Raw genomic sequence first — 22,394 nt, forward strand, 5'->3', positions numbered from 1 at the left:
TCTCTTTTGAATAAAAGAAGATAAAGGTTTCACCATGCTGAGTGGAACGGGTAGCTACTGCCAGTGCGTAGCTGTGTGTCCAGAGAAGGGAGTAGAGCTGGGGAAGGGTCTGGAACCCAGGGTTCTCAGAGCAGCTGAGGGACCTGGGGCTGTTTACCCAGGAGAAGAGGAGGCTGAGGGGAGACCTCATCGCTCTCTGCAGCTCCCGGAAAGGAGTTTGTAATGAGATGGGTGCTGGGCCCTTCTCCCAAGTAACAAGTAATGGAACCAGAGGAAATGGCCTCAAGCTGCCCCAGAGGAGCTTCAGGTTGGATATTAGGAAAAAAGTCTTTACTGAAAGAGCACTGAAGCCCTGGCAGAGGCTGCCCATGGCAGTGGGGGACATGGTCTAGTGGGTACAGTGGGGTTGGGCCGATGCTTGCACTTTATAATCTTGGAGGTCTTTTCCAACCTTAATGGTTCCACAATTCTAGTCATCTGTGGGAGATACTGGGCTTGGGCGTTTCTTTGGGTAGTGAACGTCTAAAGATCAGTGAGGTATTTACTGTTGGTGGGATATGACGTGTGTGCAGACTGTGCCAGGCAGACAGGGTGTGGGGAGTCAAGGGGAACAAGGACATGGCCCTTGGCAGCTTTGGCAGGAGGCTGGGAGGAGGAAATCCTCTGAAGGAGCAACCAGAATGCAGCCAGTTTGCGTGGCAGTGGCGTCTTCTACCCCAGTATCTGGGGTGGCTTTATATTCCCCCATCCCTGGAGGTGTCCCAGGCCAGGCTGGATGGGGCTTGTAGCACCTCGATCCAGTGGGAGGTGTGGATCCATGGCAGGGGTGGAACTGGATGGGCTTTGAGGTCCCTTGCACCCCAAGCCCTGCTATGATGCTACAGTGGGGCAGCCTTGTGGCAGCTGAACTGTGTCCCTTCCCAAGCCCCCTAAGGAAAACACGGCTCACGGGCATCAAGATCAGCCTGGTGCTGCTCCAAACGTGTGTAGAACTGAGGGGATGCGCAGCACCAGCTGGTTTGTCTCAGAGCCCCGGTGCAGGCACTGACACAAGCACAGGGACAGCAGGGTGAGGACTGGGAGCAGCACAAAGCCACTGACGCAAATGCAGGGCCGGGATCAGTCAGAGCGGAGTAGGGCTCTGAGGGAGAAGCCCTCTCTGTTCTCTGGGCTGCCATAACAGCGGCCGCCGGGGACAGCTTGTTCCCTCAGCACAGCCTCACCCGCCATGTTTGCTTAGCGAGCGGCAGCCTATATGCCATCTTGGTTGCTTCTGCTTGGCATAGAATCATAGAATCACCTGGTTGGAAAAGACCCACCAGATCATCGAGTCCAACCATTCCTATCAAACACTAAACCATGTCCCTCAGCGCCTCATCCACCCGTGCCTTAAACACCTCCAGGGAAGGTGACTCAACCACCTCCCTGGGCAGCCTCTGCTGGTGCTCAATGACCTTTTCCGTGAAAAATTTTTTCCTAATGTCCAGCCTGAACCTCCCCTGATGGAGCTTGAGGCCATTTCCTCCTGTCCTGCCCCTGTCACTTGGGAGAAGAGGCCAGCACCCTCCTCTCCACAACCTCCTTTCAGGCAGTTACAGAGAGCAATGAGGTCTCCCCTCAGCCTCCTCTTCTCCAGGCTGAACACCCCCAGCTCTCTCAGCCGTTCCTCATAAGGCCTGTTCTCCAGCCCCTTCACCAGCTTTGTTGCTCTTCTCTGGACTCGCTCCAGAGCCTCAACATCCTTCTTGTGGTGAGGGGCCCACAACTGAACACAGGATTCGAGGAGCGGTCTCACCAGTGCCGAGTACAGAGAGAGGATAACCTCCCTGGACCTGCTGGTCACGCCGTTTCTGATCCAAGCCACGATGCCATTGGCCTTCTTGGCCACCTGGGCCACTGCTGGCTCATGTTCAGTCGCTGTCAACCAACACCCCCAGGTCTTTCTCCTCCAGGCAGTTTCCAGCCAGGTTTCTCCTAGCCATCCCCCATCTTGGTTGCTCCTACACCTGCGCCGCGGCCGCCATCTTGGTTGCCCAGACGTCGGCGCTCCTTCCGCCATCTTGGTTGCTCCCGCTCGCCCCGCCGCCATGTTGTTTGCCGTCTCCAAGGCGACGCGGGCGGCCATGGCGGCGCCGTTCGCCTCGGGGCCGGCCCGGTCCCCGCCGGAGCCGCCGGAGCTCAGCGCCGAGGAGGCGGAGCGGCTGCTGCGGGCCTTCCGCGACCCGCAGTTCCAGGCGCTGTTCGCCGAGTTCGCGGCGGAGCTGGCGGACCCGGCGCAGCGCCGCCTGTACGAGCGGGAGCTGGCGGCGCTGGAGCGGGAGCGCGGCGTGGAGCTGCGCTTCCTCCACCCCGCGGGCGGGTTCGTGCTGCTCACCAGCCAGGACGGCTCCCGCCGCTGCTACCTCAACGTGTGCGCCGACCCGGCCGTGGCGGCGCCTCAGGCCCGCGCCGAGCCCGGCGGCCGCCGCCTGTGGCTGCCCTACGCGCTGCCGCCGGGCCGGGAGGAGCCGGGGCGCCGCTCCCCGCGCCGCCGCCTCGTCTACGACGTCGTGTTCCACCCGGCCGCCCTGCGCCTGGCCGCCCGCAGCGCCCGGTTCCGCCGCCTGCTCGCCGACACGGCCATGGACGCGGTGGAGCGGCACCGCGGGGTCAGCCTGGACCGCAACAACGCCGCCGTCCTGCGAGGGACCAGCTACCGCGGCGTCCCGCAGGCCACCGCCATCCGCACTCCGCTGGGTGCCAGTGCCGCTGCTCCAGAGCCACAAGGAATCACCCCAGAATCACCCGGCATCCACACCCTGCTGTGTCCCAGCGCTGCTGCTCCAGAGCCACAAGGAATCACCCCCGAATCGCCCGGCATCCACACCCCGCTGGGTGCCAGCGCTGCTGCTCCAGAGCCACAAGGAATCACCCCCGAATCACCCGGCATCCACCCTCCGCTGCACCCCGACGCTGCTGCTCCGGAGCCGCCCGGCATCCACACCCTGCTCGGTGCCAGCGCTGCTGCTCCAGAGCCACAAGGAATCACCCCAGAATCACCCGGCATCCACACCTCGCTGGGAGCCAGCGCTGCTGCTCCAGAGCCGCCCGGCAGCGCCCCAGAATCTCCTGACATCCACCCCCCGCTGCACCCCGACACTGCTCCAAAGCCACCCGACATCCACACTCCGCTCTGTCCCAGCGCCGCTGCTCCAAAGCCACCTGGCATCCACACCCCGCTGCGCCCCAACGCTGCTCCAGAGCCGCCTGACATGGCCCCAGGATGGCCTGGCACCCCGCTGTCCCCCGACACTGCTCCGGAGCCGCCTGACATCGCCCCAGAATCGCCTGCCGCCGCTCCGGAGCCGCCCGGCCCCCGCTCCCCGCTGCACCGCCTCCCCCCGGTCCCGGCCCCCCCCCCCGCCGCCGCCACGACGCCGCGCTGGAGCATCGCGCACCGCTCCTACGTGGACCTGCAGGACTACCGGCGCGGGGCGGCCGGCGGGGCGGCGCGGCGGGAGCTGGAGGTGTCGGTGGAGCTGCCGCTGCTGCCCCGAGCCGCCGCGCTGGAGCTGGAGCTGCGCGGCCGCCAGCTGCTCCTGCGCTCCGAGCGACCCGCCTACCGCCTGCAGCTGCGCCTGCCCTGCCCCGTGGATCCGGACCGCGGCCGCGCCGCCTTCTGCACCGACCGCCGCCAGCTCCGCGTCACCCTGCCCCTCCTGCCGGGCGGGGAGCACGGGGCGGAGCCGCGGGAGGAGCCCGAGCCCCGAGCGGAGCAGCGAGAGCCCGGGGCGGAGCAGCGGGAGGAGCCCGAGCCCCGAGCGGAGCAGCGGCTGGAGCGGGGCCCCCGAGCGGAGCAGCGGGAGGAGCTCCGGGCGGAGCAACGGGAGGAGGTCGAGCTGCGAGCGGAGCAACCGCAGCCCCGGGCGGAGCAGCGGGAGGAGCCTGAGCTGCGAGACGAGCAGCGGGAGAAACCCGGGGTGGAGCCGCAGGAGGAGCCCGAGCTGCGAGACGAGCAGCGAGAGCCCGAGGCGGAGCAGCGGGAGGAGCCTGAGCTGCGAGAGGAGCAGCGAGAGCCCGAGGCGGAGCAGCGGGAGGAGCCTGAGCTGCGAGAGGAGCAGCGAGAACCCCGGGCGGAGCCGCGGGAGGAGTCCGAGCCCCGAGCGCAGGAGCGGGGCGGGGAGCACGGAGCTCGGGGCCCGGGGGAGACGTCGGCGAGCGGCGAGACGGCTCCGCTCGGTCCCCGCCCCGGTGCCGCCTCCCCCGTGTCCCCTCGGGCCATGGCGCTGCCCGCCTGCCCGCCCTTCCAGTGCCGGCAGGACGAAGTCTCGGTCGCGCTGGTGCTCCACGTGCCCGGCATCCAGCCCCAGAGCCTCCGCGGGGCCGTGGGCCCCAACCACTACCGCCTCCGCTTCTCCAGCGGCGCGGGAGCCCATGCCCTGTTCCTCCAGTTCGCTCCTGCACACAGGCTGGCGTCCCCCGAGACCAGCGTGAGCGTGTCCCCACACAACGCTGCCATCGAGCTCGCCAAGGCCCCCGGCAGCACCGGGTACTGGCAGAAGTTCTACTTCGGCCTCGACGCCTCCTCCGCTTTGCAGGTAATGCCTTTGGAATGGCAGGGTTGGCACTGTGCGCTTCCCAGAGTGCCGATGCGCTGCGTCACCTCGGCCGTCCTGTAGGAAGGACGGCTCGGGGGGCTGTGAGGTTAGAGTTCAGAAGATCTTGGTAGGGATGGAGACTGCTTCCCGCAGAGACCTTCTACCAGATGTCAGTGGAACAACCTCGTTAGTGCAAGTCTTGCACGAGCAGTAACAAAGGTCACATCTCCGAGCTGACATCTTCATCCATGGACCTTAAGTGACTTCTGCACTTTTTTCCTAAGGGAAATCGTGATGAGTGAAAGCAGAGCCTGACCTCTGTCCTTAACGTTGGCCTTTAAGGCTGTGGAAATGGCTCGTGCAGCCCATTCACACAAAGAAAGGAGATGTTTAGAATAATCAGACATACAGGCACACGCACACAGCATCATGTAGCACTGGTGTGTGTGGAGTGAGCGTACTGGTGTCTGTATTCCAGGACAGAACTCCCACTTAACAGCCATCAGCACACCCAACCACAGCTGGGAACGGCTGTCTGTTGCCGGTTTGCTGAGCTGGTTTGTCATCTTCTCTTCCTACCAGTCTAAGTATCATAGAATCATGGAATGGTTTGGGTTGGAAGGGACCTCAAAGCCCATCCAGTTCCACCCCCTGCCATGGGCAGAGACACCTCAAGCTGGATCAGGTTGCTCCAAGCCCCATCCAGCCTGGCCTTGAACACCTCAAGGGATGGGGCAGCCACAGCTTACCTGGGCCAGGGCCTCCCCACCCTCACAGGAAAACATTTCTTCCTAAAATCTAATCTAAATTTCCTCACTTTCAGCTTCAAACCATTCCTCCTTGTCCTGTCAATATGATTCTAGAATCTTACTCTAGTTGAGATGGTTTATTATTTCATGGGTGGCCGGGCAGTGATGCTCCTGTGGCAGGAGGAGTTTGGCACTGCTGCATCCAGCTGGCGGTGCCTGCTGAGAACAGCAGTGTTCCTGTAAAGGGGCGTTCACCTTGAGGCACTCGTGTCAAGAAGCATTCACACCAGTTTTCTGGAAAGCTACGTCGTTCTGTAAGCTCAGAATTTCATAGAATCACAGAATCATGGAATGGTTTGGGTTGGAAGGAATCTTAAGGCTCAACCTGTTCCAGGCCCCCTGCCATGAGCAGGAACACCTCCCAGTGGACTGAAGCAGCACAATTCTTCTGTTACCTTTCATCCCTGTTATTTTGAGTCTGTCTTTACTTTAGAACTATAACATTCATTGCTGATTGGGGCTGCAAGTCCAGAAAACTGGCAGGCTTAAAGTATCCCACTGTCCACTGGCACGGAGCCTTAAGTATCTTAATTGCTCCAACCCTGCAATTAGAAAATGCTGCATACGTCTGAAAGGGAGATCTTTCTCAATGAGTATTTGTGCAGCTGAGTACTCACATCTTGTTTCCTGTTTAGCAGGCTGCAGACCTTTTCTGCAACAGACTGATCCTTTTGGTTAAGTATTGAAGATGATGGATTTATTGAGAACTACCCATGCTGAACTGCTGGCTGTGCGTTTCCTTTGCTTCTTCCTGAGCGGAACCTCCAAGTCTTAGAATCATGGAATTATTTGTTTGGAAAAGACCTTTGAGATTATCCAGTCCAACTGTGTGTGTCTACTACTAAACCAGATCCCTCAGCACCTCATTTCCCCGTCTTTTAAACACCTCCAGGGATAGGGACTCCACCATCTCCCTGGGCAGCCTCTGCCAGGGCCTGAGAACCCTTTCAGTGAAAGTATTTTTCCTGATGTCCAATCTAAACCTCCCCTGGTGCAGCTTGAGGCCATTTCCTCTCTCCTATCACCTGTCACTTGGGCAAAGGGACCAACACACACCTCACGACAACCTCCTTTCAGGCAGTTGTAGACAGTGATGAGGTCTGCCCTCAGCTGCCTTTTCTCCAGGCTGAACAACCCCAGGTCCCTCAGCTGCCTCTCAAAACCCTTGTTCTCCAGCCCCTTCCCCACCTCCGTTCCCTTCTCTGGACACGATCCAGCCCCTCCATGTCCTTCTTGGAGTGAGGGGCCCAAACTGAACCCAGAATTCAAGGTGTGGCCTCACCAGTGCCTAGTCCAGGGGCAGAATTCCTTCCCTGCTCCTGCTGGCCACGCTGTTTCTGATCCAGGCCAAGATGCCATTGGCCTTCTTGGCCACTTGGGCCACTGCTGACAGTGTCTTTTCCAATGAGACCACAGCGCATCCGGCACTATTGCTAATTGGTGTCATCAAGTACTGGGTGCTGATGCTACGTCAAATAAACCATCATGAATCTACTGCCTATTTTCTGTGTAGGTGCAGAGGCACGGGGCGGGACCTACAGGCTTTTTAGCTGCTTTTCCAGGTGGTCTGAATATCCATCTCTTTCATCACACACTGTGGTGTGTGACTGTGTGCTTGCTTATTTTGTGGTGTGCGGGTCTAAATGCAGGTTTTAAGGGAAAACAACAGCTTTCTGTGACTGTCCATGGGGATATAGTTGAAAAATCAGCGTCAGGACAGGAAATTCTGCTGTCGTGTCTCTTTAGTACTGCAATCAATGGACATTTCTGCATGTTTTCATCTCGGTGTAACGATTGGAAGTGTTTGGGGTGTGTATTCATTATGATGACTGGGGGAACATCTTGTGATCGAGTTGTTAAAAGGGCATGAAGCAATGGGGTTTTGGTCAATTTTACCTTGTTGTGAGTTAACACCATCTTTGAATGCGCTAAATGCATTATATATTGCAAAACGCTTTGGGTGGAGGAGGAGGAGGAAGTTTAGCATCAGTCACGAGCCTCCCCACCATTCATTTACATAGCGGGCTGAAAAAGATTGATTCCTTCTGTGCTTTGGTCCTTTTGGATACGGGGCCTGCAAAGCGAAGCAGCTGGAATCGTCTGAAATAATTTGTTCTGTTTGCTCTCTTTTTAAGCGTGCTGTTTCCCAGAAGTGCCTGTGCCAATGCCGAGAGCTGCATTCACTCAGAGTGAAGTGAGAAAAATGAATATTTAATTAGAGCTACTTTTACGTGCTGTCTTCTGTCCATTAACAGTTTGCTCCTGGTAGCTTCTCTCCTACTTAGGCTGATTTCTTCAATTTGTCTGCTGCTATCTCTGATGTTTTTCTGCTTTGAATCTCTTTCTAAAAGTCAGAGCTATAGTTCCTGCATGGAGATCTGCAAGGACTTACACCAGCCATAGAAGAGTGGTTTAGGAATGTACACAGTAGCAGCACCCTGTTTCATCGCTTTGGGGAAATTCTGGTGGCCCAGGCCAGCAGGAATCTTATCCTGTGCCTCCCAGTCACGCTGCCGTCTCATTGTTTGTAATCACAGAATCATTAGGGTTGGAAAAGACCTCTAAGCTCATCCAGTCCAACCATCAGCCCTTTTAAGGGCTGCTAAATGCCATGCTAAACCATGTCCCCAAGTGTAACATCTACACACTTTTTGAACACCTTCAAGGATAGAGAGTCCACTGCCCTGGGCAGCCTTTTACAGTGCTTCTCCACTCTTTCAGGAAAGAATATTTTCCTAATATCCAATCTAACCCCCCCCCGGTGCAACTTGAGGCCATTTCCACTCATCCTATCCCTTGTTACTTGGGAGAGGAGACCAACACCCACCGCACCACAACCTCTTTTCAGTTACTACAGAGAGTGATAAGGTCTCCCCTCAGCCTCCTTTTCTCCAGACTAAACAGCCCCAGCTCAGCCACTCCCACAACCCTTGTTCTCCAGCCCCTTCCCCAGCTCTGTTCCCTTCTCTGGATGTGCTCAAGCCACTCGATGTCTTTCTTCTACCGAGGGGCCCAAAACTGAACCCAGGATTTGAGGTGTGGCCTCACCAGTGCCAAGTCCAGGGCCACAATCCCTTCCCTGCTCCTGGTGGCCACTCCATGGCTGATCCAAGCCAGGATGCTGTTGACTTTCTTGTTCACCTGGGTCACTGGTGGCTTGTGTTCAGCCGCTATTGACCCCCAGGGCTTTTTCCTCCAGGCAGCTTTCCATCCTCTCTTCCCCAAGCCTGGAGCTGCACGGGGTTGTTGTGACCCAAGTACAGGTCCTGGTACTTGGTCTTGTTGAACTTCACACAGTTTACCTTGGCCCATTGATCCAGATTAATCTCTTCTCCCGCAGTAGCAGTGCCAGAGGGTTGTGTGTGGTGGAAGAAGAGGCCGGTGTTTTTACAGATATGAAATTCCTTTTCTGCTCTCTTATGGGAAGCTGCTTCTCACTGGAGCGCATGGGTTTCTGTGTTGTTTCAAGGAACAGCTTCCTCAGTGGCTGCTACCGTACCCTCATCCGTAATTGTCTCCCATTAACTTGCCCAACAGCCAGGAAAATGTGTTGTGGTGATTGTTCACTGCATGAGCAGAATGTCTCATCAGCAGCCGCGTCCCTGGACTGTGATGTGCTGGGATGTGTATCCCTTGGTTCTGATTGCCTGTGCACTTCAGCCCAGATCTGCACGTACAATAGCGGTGCCAGTAATTGCACGACCCTGCCTCGTGCGCTTGTGATGTTCGTTATCACACAGGTGTGATACAGATATCGGTAGAAGAATGAGTTGAGCTTGTCCTTAGGATGCCATTCTTGAAGCAGAATATCAAGGACTGGTTTTCCTTTTTGTAGTTGGATACATCTGAATCCTTGTGCTGGAAGATGATCTATTTAGAGCTCACTTTCTATACATGAATTCCCACCCCAGCAAGTGGTTATTTTGAGCAAGTTGTCACAGTGCAGCAGTCCGTAGTGATGTTCCTTCCTTTGGTTGCTCCTGATGGTCCTTTGGTTTCACCACTTTCTCAGTGTCTCTCTGCTGACTCTTGGCTCCAGCTGCTTCCAGTAGTTTCAGCCATTGCTTCTTTTTCTCTCCAAGTAGTTTCACTCCTTGGTTAAGCCACAACATCCGCACTCTTTTGGTGATAAGCACACATCCTTGGAAAATAAAGGTCCTGTCAGTTTGGACTTTGTGGACCAGGGACACATATTTCAGGGGTTTAAAAGTGATCTTCTGTCACTGGCTATGTGCTCGGACCACACAGCGTTGGTCATTCTGCAGAGATCACTCCAGGCCCTGTTTGCCCATGGGAAAAGAGCCTCATGAGCTAAGAAAGTTGCCCAGCTTCCCTGCTGTCGGAATCACCGTTGGTTCTTTGCCTTGAAGGACTGGCTGTGGGCTCGGCTCCCGCTGTTACGCTTCATTGCAGCTCATCCGCTTAAACCTTCGGCACGAGGGTCGGGGGGCCCTGGCCCAGGTTGCCCAGGGAAGCTGTGGCTGCCCCATCCCTGGAGGGGTTCAAGGCCAGGCTGGATGGGGCTTGGAGCAACCTGATCCAGTGGGAGGTGTCCCTGCCCGTGGCAGGAGGTGGAACTGGATGGGCTTTGAGGTCCCTTCCAACCTAAGGCATTCCACGGTTCTGTGATTCTCTCTTCCATTTGTGAAATCCTGAGAGCTCAGTCCTAGGAAGCTCCTGCATCAGAGCATTCCTCTTCATTTTGAGACAGTGGAGCCTGGGGACTGAATGCTGAAAGAAGAATGAGAGAGTTAAATAACCATTAATAAAATTTGTAAGCCTGCCAGGCAGGGTTTCTGAGAACAACATGTCCCAGAATGTCCTGGTTTACAGCAGGGCTGGAGTTGGGCAATTACTGAAATAGTGCCTTCGTAAAGCACCGTCTTGGAATGTTTGATCTCCTGGGGTCGAATGCTCAATTCTGAACAGAAATACACATGAGTTTTCTTTATCTGAGGCTTGGAGGCTCGGTTGTACTCTCATATGAAACACGTTTGGTGGATAATCAGTTCTGCCTGCAGTTTTTGGGTCATATGTGCTCGTTTTCATGTGATTAGAAAAGGGTTGGTTAGAGGAATAATTCCCATTCACACTGATCCACACCCTTCCTGCCCTTCTCGGTGGCCTGGAATGACTTTGTTCAGAGGATGTGTGCTCGCTCTCCTGGTCAGCACTTCCCTCTTCCCTCACTGCAGTCAGCCCATCCCTATTGTGATAAAGCCCGTGTTGGGTTATGGAGAATATGAAGATTTAACTCATAACCGACCACCCCCCGCAGCTCCAGAGAACAGGAGGGAGCAGTGTTTCCTTTGCTTCCCTCTGCTTTTTCCTCTTTCCTTTTTACTGTGCCTTGACATGATGGTTTTTAACATTTACAGTATGAAAAATATGATACTAAACATTCCTGGTGAGCTCATGGTATGAATCGAGTGTCAGTTTTGACATTGGCGAGGATATTTAACACAGGTACATAGAAGGGAATATCACAGCTATACAGAATCTTTGTTTAATTTCTGTGTCAACGCAGATGCCTTCATGGAGACTGTTTTAGACGGGTGTGTTTCTGAACATAAAAAAAGAGGTGTGATTTCTCTGCTCAGCACAGCACAGAGCCCTGGGAAGATCCTTTGGAAGCTGTTACTGCTCTTTCCTTCAGAAAGCAGCCGGTAAATAACACTGAGGCCCTGTGACCTGTGCTCACTGCACGCTCCGACTGCCACGTGTTGTTTCCTAACCCCTGGACTTGGGCGTTCTGCTTTGGCAGCAGGTATGCTGTGCAGGGGAGTGTAAGATACGTTGGTGTTTTAAGCCTGTGCCACCTCTGAGTTGGTTTTCTCTGTGCTGGGGAGCTGCGTGGATGCCTCGATGCGCTCACAAATCCAAGCAGAGGTGCTGGATCTCTGCTGGTGGGGGCAGCCCGGTGAGCTGTGCCGCTGCACCCCTTAATCCCCAGCTATTCTGAGCTGTTACACGCTCGCTTTGGAAGTCAGGGTTATGATTCACAACTGCTAAGCTACTCTAAAGCGTTAATGTAACAATTAGGGGTCACTTCTTGGAAGGTGATGCTAGAAACTGGGACTGTTGTGCTTAATCCTACAACAGTTTATTTTTGGTTCAGTTAATTCAGTGCTTGGCATTTCAGGACTCCCAGCAAGTTTTTTGGGAGGTCAGAGGAGGACAGAAAAGGAGAATAGAACAAAGTGATTGTTTGATTTGGGTTTTTTTTCCAAAGTAATCCCTTTCCCAAACGACATTAAGAAACCTAATGAGTTTGCTTCCGCTATAAAACAAACTAATTTCTGAATACCCTTTAATTGGTAGCTGCATTGTGGGAATAACATACTGCACAAAACTGTTATGTAGGAAGCATTATTAACCTACTGATGAAGCTCTCAAAAGCTTCTTCTGAGCTCTTTAATCTTCACAGTCACAATTACCATACAAAAGCTTTCACCTCCACTACAGGTACTTTCAGGCTACGGGCTGGATCGATGGACTGCAACCAATAGGATTCAATCAGGCCAAGTGCCAAGTCCTGTACTTGGGTCACAACAACCCCGCGCAGCTCCAGGCTTGGGGAAGAGCGGCTGGAAAGGTGGCTGGAGGAGAAGGATCTGGGGGTGTTGGTTGACAGTGGCTGAACATGAGCCAGCAGCAGCCCAGGTGGCCAAGAAGGCCAGTGGCATCTTGGCCTGGATCAGAAACAGTGTGGCTAGTAAGACCAAGGAGGTGATTCTGCCCCTGGACTTGGCACTGATGAGGCCACACCTCAAATCCTGGGTTAGTTTTGGGCCCCTCCCTCCAAGGACATTGAGGGGCTGCAGCGTGTCCAGAGAAGGGAATGAAGCTGGGGAAGGGGCTGGAGAACAAGGGTTATGAGAGGCAGCTGAGGGACCTGGGACTGTTCAGCCTGGAGAAAAGGAGGCTGAGGGCAGACCTCATCATGGTCTACAACTGCCTGAAAGGAGGTTGTGGTGAGGTGGATGTTGGTCTCTTCTCCCAAGTGACAGTCACTAGGACGAGAAGGAATGGCCTCAAGCTGCACCAGGGGAGGTTTAGATTGGACATCACGAAAAATTTCTTCACTGAAGGGTTCTTGGGCCCTGGCAGAGGCTGCCCAGGGAGGTGGTGGGGTCCCCATCCCTGGAGAGGTTTAAAAGACAGGGAATGAGGTGCTGAGAGATCTGGTTTAGTAGTGGACAGGGACAGTTGGACTGGATAATCTCAAAGGTCTTTTCCAACCAAGCAATTCTATGATTCACCAAAATTGGGAGCTTCGAATTCTCACATCGAGCTGGTTTGCAATGGGACCCTGCAAGCCACGAGGCCAGGAAACTCACAGATCCAAGTCCCTTTCCATCTTGGCATGAACTTCTCATTACAGAAGATATGCAAATAATTTAGGCCTGAAATCTGTCCCGGTTTTAAAGGAGTTCCATCCTGCGTGGGAGGTAACTCTGCATGGTAACTGGCTGTGAGCTTGGGTAAAGTACAGAAGAACAAACAATGTGAGTGTGAAGGACAGCAGTGGGGACTTGCTCTGTGCTGTCAGTGCTGCCCGATAAGGGGACAGCTTCGAATGATGAAATGTGCTGAAAGCCAAAGTCATTCCTGCTGATGTTTGTGTTAATTTGGTCTCAGTTTAGTCATAGGGAGAAAGGAATGTCTACCCAACAGCAGATGACAGCATATGTGGGGGAAAACAAATCTAATTCTGAGTTGCTAAGAGAGAATCATAAATATCAGAAAATAAACTCTTTAAACTGAAGAACTGTAGAATCACAGAGGGATTTCAGTTCAAAAAGTCCTTTAAGATCGAGTCCAACAATTATTCTGTAGGGGCATTGGAATGATCTGCAGATGTTTGTCCTTTGGTGCTTTTCCAAGCCAACAAAACAAATTCCTGAATCATTTTTCAAGGTCTGTGCTTTGATAACATCTGCAGTAACGTAAGCGCCTCGGTGTGCGCTCGCTGTGAATGCAAAGTCTGAATTACGGCGGCTGCCTGGCAGAGCAGGGTAATGATAATCATTATATTGATAAACCCAGCACTGCCTGCGTGCGCGGCACAAGGGACCCTGATTTATGGCAGGCCCTCAGGTAGCACTGCGATAACGTTGTAAACACAGGCTTGGAATGTAATCGTGGTGCTCTGGGAAGCTGGGGTTGAACTGGTCTGAAACTTGGGGAAATTGGTTTGTAGTAATTAGCCAAAACAATAGGAACATTATCGCAAGCGATTACTTTTATCCTCCTGTAAAGCACCAATCAGGAAAAAAAAAAAAAGGTTTTGTGTTTGTTTTAGCAGTATTTTCTGTTAAGAAAATAATTCATTTTGCTTTTAATGGGGGGAAAAAAACACTTCAGGAAGATTTATTGGGTTTGTTGGCGAAGTGCAGCTTGTCCTTGCGCCAAGGAGGAACGGCTGTCGCTCCCTTCCCAGAGCTGTGGTTCCCGGGCAGTGTGGCCTCACACAGTTTCAATACAGAGCACTCTCAACCTTAAGTTCTCTCCTAAGGTGCTCCTGTTCTTCTTCCTTGTATCTCTGCTTTGATGTGTGTACACTGTGTCCTGCTGTTCCTCTCTGGAGGTGTTCAAGGCCAGGCTGGATGGGGCTTGGAGCAACCTGATCCAGTGGGAGGTGTCCCTGCCCATGGCAGGGGGTGGAACTGGATGGGCTTTGAGGTCCCTTCCAACCCAAACCATTCTGTGATTCTGTGATTTGCAATATTTAGATGTAACAGAAAGCTTTTCATTACCTAGTGGCTTTTCAAGCGTCTCCTCTTCCGATTCCTGTTCCTGAGATTTCATTTTATTGTCACGCTGCTCATAGACATGAGGAAGGTCAGGTGCCAACTTTGTTATGAGCACAAATGCACAGTAAGAGAGTGCGTTCACAAAAGATTTATGCTTTAACTGGACAAAACACAGAGAAAGGAGATTATTTTCCCCATTTTATATAGGAAAAATAGAGGCAAAGAGGTGCTCCCAGTCGCAGTAGCCTGGGAGAAGGCAGAGAATCGAAGGAAGATTGCTGAGCCCCCAAGCCCACAGTGGTTCTTCTCCCAAGCAGGGTGTGAGATGTGTAGATCTTGTAACAGTTATTTTAAGGAAAAACAGTAACAAACACTGGTGTCTGTTTTATCTTCATTCAAATCACAAGTCTCTAGCTTTTAGGAAAATGTTCTTGCTCTTAAAATGAAAACATGGGGAGTGAAGGAGCGGAGGTGTCCGCTAAAGGTGACTTAGGTTTCCCAGCTGGGTGAGGAAAGTTGTGCTGGAGCAAAGGATGCTTTGCTGCCCTTGCCTTTGAGGCTAAGATGGGATCCCAGGAGGGGCTGGGCAGCCACGGTGCTGGGCAGTGGGCTGAAAACCCCACAGAAGGGGAGTTGAGCTTCTTTGTCTGTGACGCGTGGGCAAAGTGATGCTCACGGTGGTGGGAGTGTGTCTCTCCTGTGCTGCCCAGGGCTTCCCCAGTGATGTGGTTTGTGAGCTTGTGGGAGTTTCAGTGCTGGTGTCTGTACTCCCTGCCTCATTTTTTTAACCTGACACCTTCTCTGGAACCCTGCAGAACATTCCTGCAAGCCTGAAACTCCTGCAAGGCCCCTCTCTGGCAAGCAGAAAGGATCAGCACGAGGGAATAAGCATTCAGCTTCATATACAGATGTGCAAGAGGTGTGTGTGTTACGGGAGAGTTTTCTTTTGAGGCAGCCCTGCTGCAGTTTAATCTTTCCACAAGCCGCCTCAGCATCCGATGCTGGATGTTTGCCTGGATTTTAAGCCTTCCTGGACAGAAAATGAATTCAGTCATCTCATTTTGAAAGTCAGTGATAGAATCATAGAATAGTTTAGGTTGGAAGCGACCTTAAAGATCATCTAGTTCCAACCACCTTGCCATGGGCAGGGACATCCCACTATATCAGGTTACCCAGGGCCCCGTCCAACCTGGCCTTGAACACCTCCAGGGATGGGGCAGCCACAACCTCCCTTGGCAACCCCTTCCAGTGTCTCCCCACTCTCATAGTGAAGAAGTTCTTCTTAATGTCTAGTCTAAATCTCCCCCTCCCCAGTTTATACCCGTTCCCCTTTGTCCTATCACCACAAGCCGTTATGAACAGTCCCTCTCCAGCTTTCTTGTAGGCTCCTGTCAGGTACTGGAAGGTCACTATAAGGTCACCTTGTAGCCTCCTCTTCTCCAGGATGAACAAGCCGAACTCTCTCAGTCTGTCCTCATATGGGAGGTGCTCCAGCCCTCAGATCATCCTTGTAGCCTCCTCTGGACCCATTCCAACAGCTCTATCTCCTTCTTATGTTGAGGATTCCAGAGCTGGACACAATACTTCAGATGAAGTCTCACAAGAGAGGAATAGAGGAGCAGATTCACTTCCCTTGCCCTGCTGGCCACGCTGCTTTGGTTGCAGCCCAGGATACGGTTGGCCTTCTAGGCTGCGAGCGCACATTGCTGGCTCATGTTGACCTTCTCATCGACCAGCACCCCCAAGTCCTCTGCAAGACAGCTCTCTATCACGTCATCCTGCATCTTGTACTGAAATCGGGGGTTGCCCCGACCCAGGTGCAGGACCTTGCACTTGGCCCTGTGGAACCTCGTGAGATGTGTTTAACCTCATGGTAGGTACATTGTGACTTTCATATTGTGATTTCTAACTCATATAGTGAGAAAAACAGGGCCCTGTTTGATTTGGTCCCGTACAGGATTTGTTTCTGAGTTGACGGTTGAATTTTGTGCCTTAGACACCGTGTGGCATCTGGCTCTGCATAAGGCTGCATCCACAGGGGGCCAGGAATGTGCAGAGTTGCCTTTTTGCTTCTCAGTACGCAAGATGTCAGTGATAATTGGATTTAACTTCCATTGAGTTGACAAAAGAGTAGAGCTGGGCTGAGACATTTAGAAATATGGCTTGAAGTAGAAGGTTTGCAACTTTCCCCCGCTGTTTCCCACTAAAGAGTTCATCATTAAATAGGAAAAGTACTTCACAGAACACAGAATCACAGAATGGTTTAAGTTGGAAGGCCCATCCAGTTCCACCCCTTGTCATGTGCAGGGACACCTCCCACTGGATCAGGGGCTCCAAGCCCCATCCAGCCTGGCCTTGAACACCTCCAGGGATGGGGCAGCCACCACTGCTCTGGGCAACCTGGGCCAGGGCCTCCCCAGCCTGAACAATTTCTTCCTGATGTCTAATCTAAATCTTCCCCCTTCCAATTTAAAGTCATTCCACTCATCCTATCACTCCAGGCCCTTGTAAAAAACCCCTCCCCAGCTTTCCTGGAGCCCCTTCCAGTACTAGAAGCTGCTCTCAGGTCTCCTTGGAGCCTTCTCTTCTCCCAGCTGAACAACCCCAACTCTCTCAGCCTGGACTCATAGAGCATATGAACACAGACCATAAATGCTGTCCTCTAGGTTCGAGCATTTCTGTTGTGCCAACATCTGCTGTTACCCACAGCCTACAGCAGATGATTCGGGAAGAACACAAGGACACGGAAAGCTGTGTAGTTCTTATGAAACAGCCCCTCCGGGTTATATTTTGGGACCTTTAATTCCCTGGAACTGATTTAAATCTTTAAACCTGTAGCAACATGTTTCACATTATTCATGAACTGTGTATGAACAGCCTCAAAACCCGTCCTGGACCGTGTCTGTTGACTCTGTTCCTTCCTACTGGTGTTCACGCTTGCCTGAATGGAGACCTGAGAAGTGTGGGTGATGGGTGTGAAATGGATACTGTCATGCATGTTTCATAACGTTGGCTCGAGGAGGTCTGATCTGGGAGTCTGAGGGTTTGGAGGTCCCGCGGTGAGGGTCCAAGGAGGTGTTTGTGTGTCCTTAACGTAAGAAATAAGTCCCTAAATGTGTCACGCCTTCCTGATGTTGAGACAGGTGAGGACGGTGGAGCAGTGTTGGTGTGAATCATTCTTCAGAGGGAGTCCAAATCTGTGTATTATCATATATTGGAAGAGCGCATGTCTTTTATCAGTGTGTGTGATGCAGATCTGAATGTTAAATCGAAATGAGCTGATCACTGGTCTTCATTTCCCCTCGTTAGGACTGCATGTCTGACTGAGGATCTCTCTCTCTGTCGAGATGCGATGTGAAACCCATGTTGTGTATCAGTCCTGGCTCTGTTTGGAGTGAGTTTCTTGCTCCGGTATCACTGAAGCACAGTACAAAAAGAACATAACCTCCTCTTTTTTTTCTCCTTAGGAAAGATTGTTTGTCAGTGAAGAAAACGTTGATGGATTTCTAGATGCTGTTTCATGCCCTTCCTCTTGCTCCCAATCAGCACTGGAAAGTCAGCCATTAATTGAAGTGCTTGATGTTACTGAGGACAGAATTCAAATCAGGTTGAAGGTAAGGATCTCCCTGGCAGTGGTACATATTGCTGACTGATTTATGTGCCGCAGCAAGATCCTATCAGCTCTGACCGGAACGGCTTTGTTCCTGTTTTGTCTTGATAGAGCAGGGAAGACTGTGGAGTAGGGTGTGTTTGAAAGTATAAACATCAGATTTAAGAAACTTAGCTTCACATTTGTGCTGTTTAATGTGACCAAGGGATTGAAAGCTCTTATGGTTCATTGGGAAGATGGAGAACAGCGATACAATTGTTAGGGACAGTGCTTTCTCTTTGCAGGAATTCAGTGTGGCACGCACGCACTACATCTCTCACTGATGCCAAGACATTAAAACGACTTATTACCTACCTAGTGTCCCTTATTCAGAGGGACCCCAGGTGCTTTCAGGGCAGAGCTGATGCCAACGTGCCACAGATGAGCCATGGTAGATGTCATCAGAACAAAACCAGAATAAGGGACTGAATAACCCGTGTCCTTCACGTACTCGAGTGTTGGGGCTCAGGTAGCAGAGCCCGTGGTTAAAGATGCACAAACACCTTCCCAGGCGTTTGGTCCAGAAGTGAACTTCCCTGGAGGGACTTGGGGTCAGGAGGGAGTGGAGAGGCAAGAACCTGGCTGGGGGTAGGAATGGAAATTGCTCCTTAGGATGGACAGAGGGTGCTCGATATTGGCACTGCTTCCCCCTCTCTGCTTTGTCACACAGACAGTGAAAACCTGGAGGATTTTGCCTGCAAATAACTGGGTTTCATTATCTCTATTTGGTCCAAGTGTTCAAACACTCAGGGCTTTCCTGTTGTGTAGATGATTAAACATGGGACCATTCATCTTCAGGACTGGTCTCAAACTTGCTGCTTGTGCTTTAAGGTCTCATGCAGGCTGCCCTTCTCCCTCAGTCACCCTCTCCGCGTACAGGGCAGTTGTTTCCGAGTCTGTTGCAGGAATGGGCTGATGGAGAACACACAACATTAGTTTTGTAGAGAGGAAAATGTGAGGTACAACCCACAAATCATCTGGGGTTTCTTCATAGACGCTGCATCAGAAATCCATTTAGCTTTCCACGTTTCCTTTAAGAAAGAATAATACACAGGGACAATGAGGTTACCTCTGTGGCCATAAAGCTGAGACTGCAGATGCAGTTGATGTGTCTCAGCTTCTTGGAAAGCAAGTGCAGATGGAGCACACAACTTCTGGAACTGTGCTGGAGGACCAAGGAGTTTGCCCCAAAGGGAGTGGCTCCAGCATTACTCGAGGGGCTTAACTTGTGTCGCTAGCGTGGGTTGTACACAAGCAATGTAAATTCAGGTTGCTGGAGAGCAAACATGGATGTGTTGCTGCCTGGGAAGGGGAAGCTGAGATCGCTTACAGCACTCGCACACCCATGTGGGAGAATCATCCCGTGCTGAGAAGGACTCACGGGAGTTTCTTTCCTCACTCGCTGGAGTGAGCCATGGGTTTGGGGTCGAAAAGGGCTGGGTGTGTGAGAGCGTGACTCAGTCTTTGAATCCATGAATCCAGTTGCTTCTGGAGAGCTGCCCACCTGATCCTGGCTGCCCACTGCTAGGGACATCTGAGTTACTGCTGGTTTTCACTAAAGCAATTAGTAGCTACTGGTGAAACGGCGCAGCTGCTGTTTAGACAGCAGCGAGTCAAAGTTCCTGCTCTCCTGCAGCAACTTGCAGCGATTCGCAGGCTGACTCACCTGGATCAATTGAGAAAGACAGCTCGGTCCCAGTTACACCTTTCCAATACTCCAGGATGGTAATTTCCCTAATTGCAAGGTTAAAACATGCCTCTTGCAATGAGGGCTTGGACTCGTGGCTGATTTATGGCCCTAAGTTCAGGAGAACAGCCTGGGTGTGGTGCCTCACCCGCTTCCCCGCTGTTCATTGCGACGGAGGCTGTGACCACTTGGCCATTGCCCAGCAGCGCGTCCTGTTGTGGAGGAATCCCTCGGGAGGCTAACCACCTCCCTGCCACTCATTCCCACGTGCTGTACAAGACCAGGAAAACCTCAGCGCCAGACTGACTTGGCTTTTCGGAAGTAGAGGTTGGAGAAACAAGTGTCCTGGCCTGTCTTGACAGCAGTTTTGTGTGTCTAAGCTGTTTCAACTATAAAACAATCTGTTTGTTTTCTTGACAGCCGCAGGAAGCAGCCTCTTCCGAACGGGATGGGAAAGAAGAAATGCTCAGTGGCTCAGGAGGGGATCAGGCTGAAGAGACAAAGGGCAGCAGCCCCCAGACAAAGGCAGAGACAAATGGTCCCGCAGCTGATACAGTCGAATCAGAGCGCTCTACAGAAACCAACAGGACTTCCCAATCTCTCACAACAGCTGAAACAATAGGAGAAGTAGGTTGTAGTTCACACCATTGTGTGCAGAATGAACCCTCTGACACCAATTCAGTGATTCCTGGCAAACCGGGGAGAAAGGATTTAGAAAGTGCTGTCACAGGAGACGGAGCAGCCGTGGCTGCAGAGGCTGAAAACCAAGCAGGCCTTGAGCCGATGGGTCCAGCAAAAGCGGGAGGGGAGGAGGCGGCTGCCCCCGCAGGGTCAGCACAGGGAAACCATGACAACTCGGGCAGCAGAGCTGCCTCCCCGACGCTCCAAGAGGTGAACACGGAGGATGGGAGCGTGTGTATCATTCGGGACCATGTAACGCGCTGCCCTGTTGTGTTTCAGAATCGTTTGCTGTACGAGTTGGACTAGTTTAGTTGTTCAGGGTTTCCTTCTGTTGGTTGATGATCACTGTGACTTCCACACGTGGATTTGTGGCTTCAGGGGTAAGAGGAGAAACGAGTTCCTACTGGAACTGTTCCGTTTACACACTGGCTTTGAACTCTTAAATTGTTAATGGTTTTGGAGTTAATGGGTCTGAGTTTTCCCATCACTTGTGTGGGCTGAAGTAGTTTTACTTACAAGAAAGATGCAGCTGAAGGCGAATCTGAGCTCCTGGAAGGAAAATGCATCTTTATTGTTTACATAACTTTCCCAGTTTCTTGCTACATCACAGGGAGCGTGTGTCTGTCTCCCTGTTCTCGTGACTCCCGCAGGAATCACTGGGTTTGGTCCACCTATCCATCATTTCTCAAACCTCTCATTTTGTGCTCACTGCAGGATTAGACTTGCGCTGATTCTTAGCAATCAAATGAAATTCCTAATTGCACGGGGATGTTCTAATTAGTCTCCTAGAAATAATCAACATTTATACCGTGTATTCCATCCCAGTGCATTACTTCCGAACACAGCATCCACGCACACCCCCCGTCTGCCAACCGAACAATAAAAACATCCTCTCTCGTTGCACATCTAAGTATTTCCAGTTTATAAAATGGATTCACTTTATCTAGATGAGTTTTGCTTTTCAGAAACAGTTCCCTGTTAGCTGCGATGACCAAAAGAACATCTAATAATAATAATACTTTCAGTTCCCTTTCTCTCTGGTTCTGAAATAACGTTTGCCTTTTGAGTTGTAAAAGCCACAAGTGCTTTAGAATAAAGTTAAATTTGACTTCTTTCATGGCTGCTCTGGAATTGCTCTCTGTTAAACCTCAGCATCTGCAGCCTAAGCTTTACTTTTGTCCACCCTGCGCAGCCCACCTGGGATTTGCTGGGTGAAACCCTGATATCCCTGCTTCCGGGTCTGGTTTAGTGGACTCGATGATCTCCAAGGTCTTTTCCAACCGAGTGATCCTATGATTCTAAACAGAACCCCGCTCGGCTGTCCCAGCTGTGCAGCTCCCACGGGAGCGATCGAATTGCTGGGCACACGTGTGGCCTTTACAGCACCAGCCCCCACTTTGTGAAACTGAGAATGTGGCAAGCGCCAAAGCTGGTACCAAATCGTGGTGGTTAAATTACCCTGGGGGGAAAAAGACACCCTCTTGCAATCAAAATAAACTCCTGCTGACACCATAGAGGATTTCACAACCCTCGGTGCTCTCAAACCGCTGTGTAACAGATGTATTCACACCCATAAAGCAGGTGACAAACAGTAGGGAGAGGAGAGCCTCGCTGTACACCGTTCCATCGCAAGTAACAGTTGCTACAAGAGCTCTGTGAGTCCTAAACCAACCCTGATTTCTCTAATTAAACAAATGAAGCCGTTTTTCCCTTCCAGAACTGCTGGTACAGAATCCACCTCCCAATACCTCACGTTTGTCCCCTCGGCATGGTGGTTTTTTTCTCTGACATGCATCTTTCCACAAAAAGCTGCTTGGGTGCTGCTGCCAGGTGTAGTGGCCACCACAGCACTCGGACCGTTAGACTCGAAGCCGTTGATGTTAACGAACGGCTCTGCTCACTCCCATTCCCAGCTCCCATTCCTGCTCCCCAGCACTGGTTTCCACCCGTTGCATTACACAGCTAACTAATCTGGGAGTGAACTCTTTTTTTTTCTCTCGGATCCAAACAAAAGCGGTGTTGCCTGCGCTGCGCATTTGTCACTCCAGTCTACCTCAATTAGCGAGCATTATTAAAAATTTCATGAAGTTAAATGCATACAACTCAAACGGGTGCTGGCACTCGCTCAGCCCTCAAGATTAAAGATGAGACCTTCCCCGCCCTGGCCCCCCCGCTTTGCTTTCTAGCAACACGGGATGACATTGCCTTTTTGTGAGAATCGAGAACTTCTGGTTT

The 22,394-nt window shown here is 52.2% G+C and overlaps 1 protein-coding gene across 1 annotated transcript; it reads left to right on the forward strand.

The window, feature by feature from the left end:
- Nucleotides 1-2,087: 2,087 nt before the first annotated feature.
- On the forward strand, nucleotides 2,088-21,288 carry DNAAF2 (dynein axonemal assembly factor 2). Its single transcript, XM_069856939.1, has 4 exons — nucleotides 2,088-2,736; nucleotides 3,262-4,577; nucleotides 17,610-17,756; nucleotides 19,899-21,288. Exons 1-4 carry the CDS (start codon nucleotides 2,088-2,090, stop codon nucleotides 20,463-20,465), a joined length of 2,679 nt encoding a protein of 892 aa, XP_069713040.1. The 3' UTR covers nucleotides 20,466-21,288.
- The last annotated feature ends 1,106 nt before the right edge of the window (nucleotides 21,289-22,394 follow it).

The sequence above is a fragment of the Phaenicophaeus curvirostris genome, chromosome 5 (assembly GCF_032191515.1).
Source record: "Phaenicophaeus curvirostris isolate KB17595 chromosome 5, BPBGC_Pcur_1.0, whole genome shotgun sequence".
Lineage (NCBI taxonomy): Eukaryota > Metazoa > Chordata > Aves > Cuculiformes > Cuculidae > Phaenicophaeus > Phaenicophaeus curvirostris.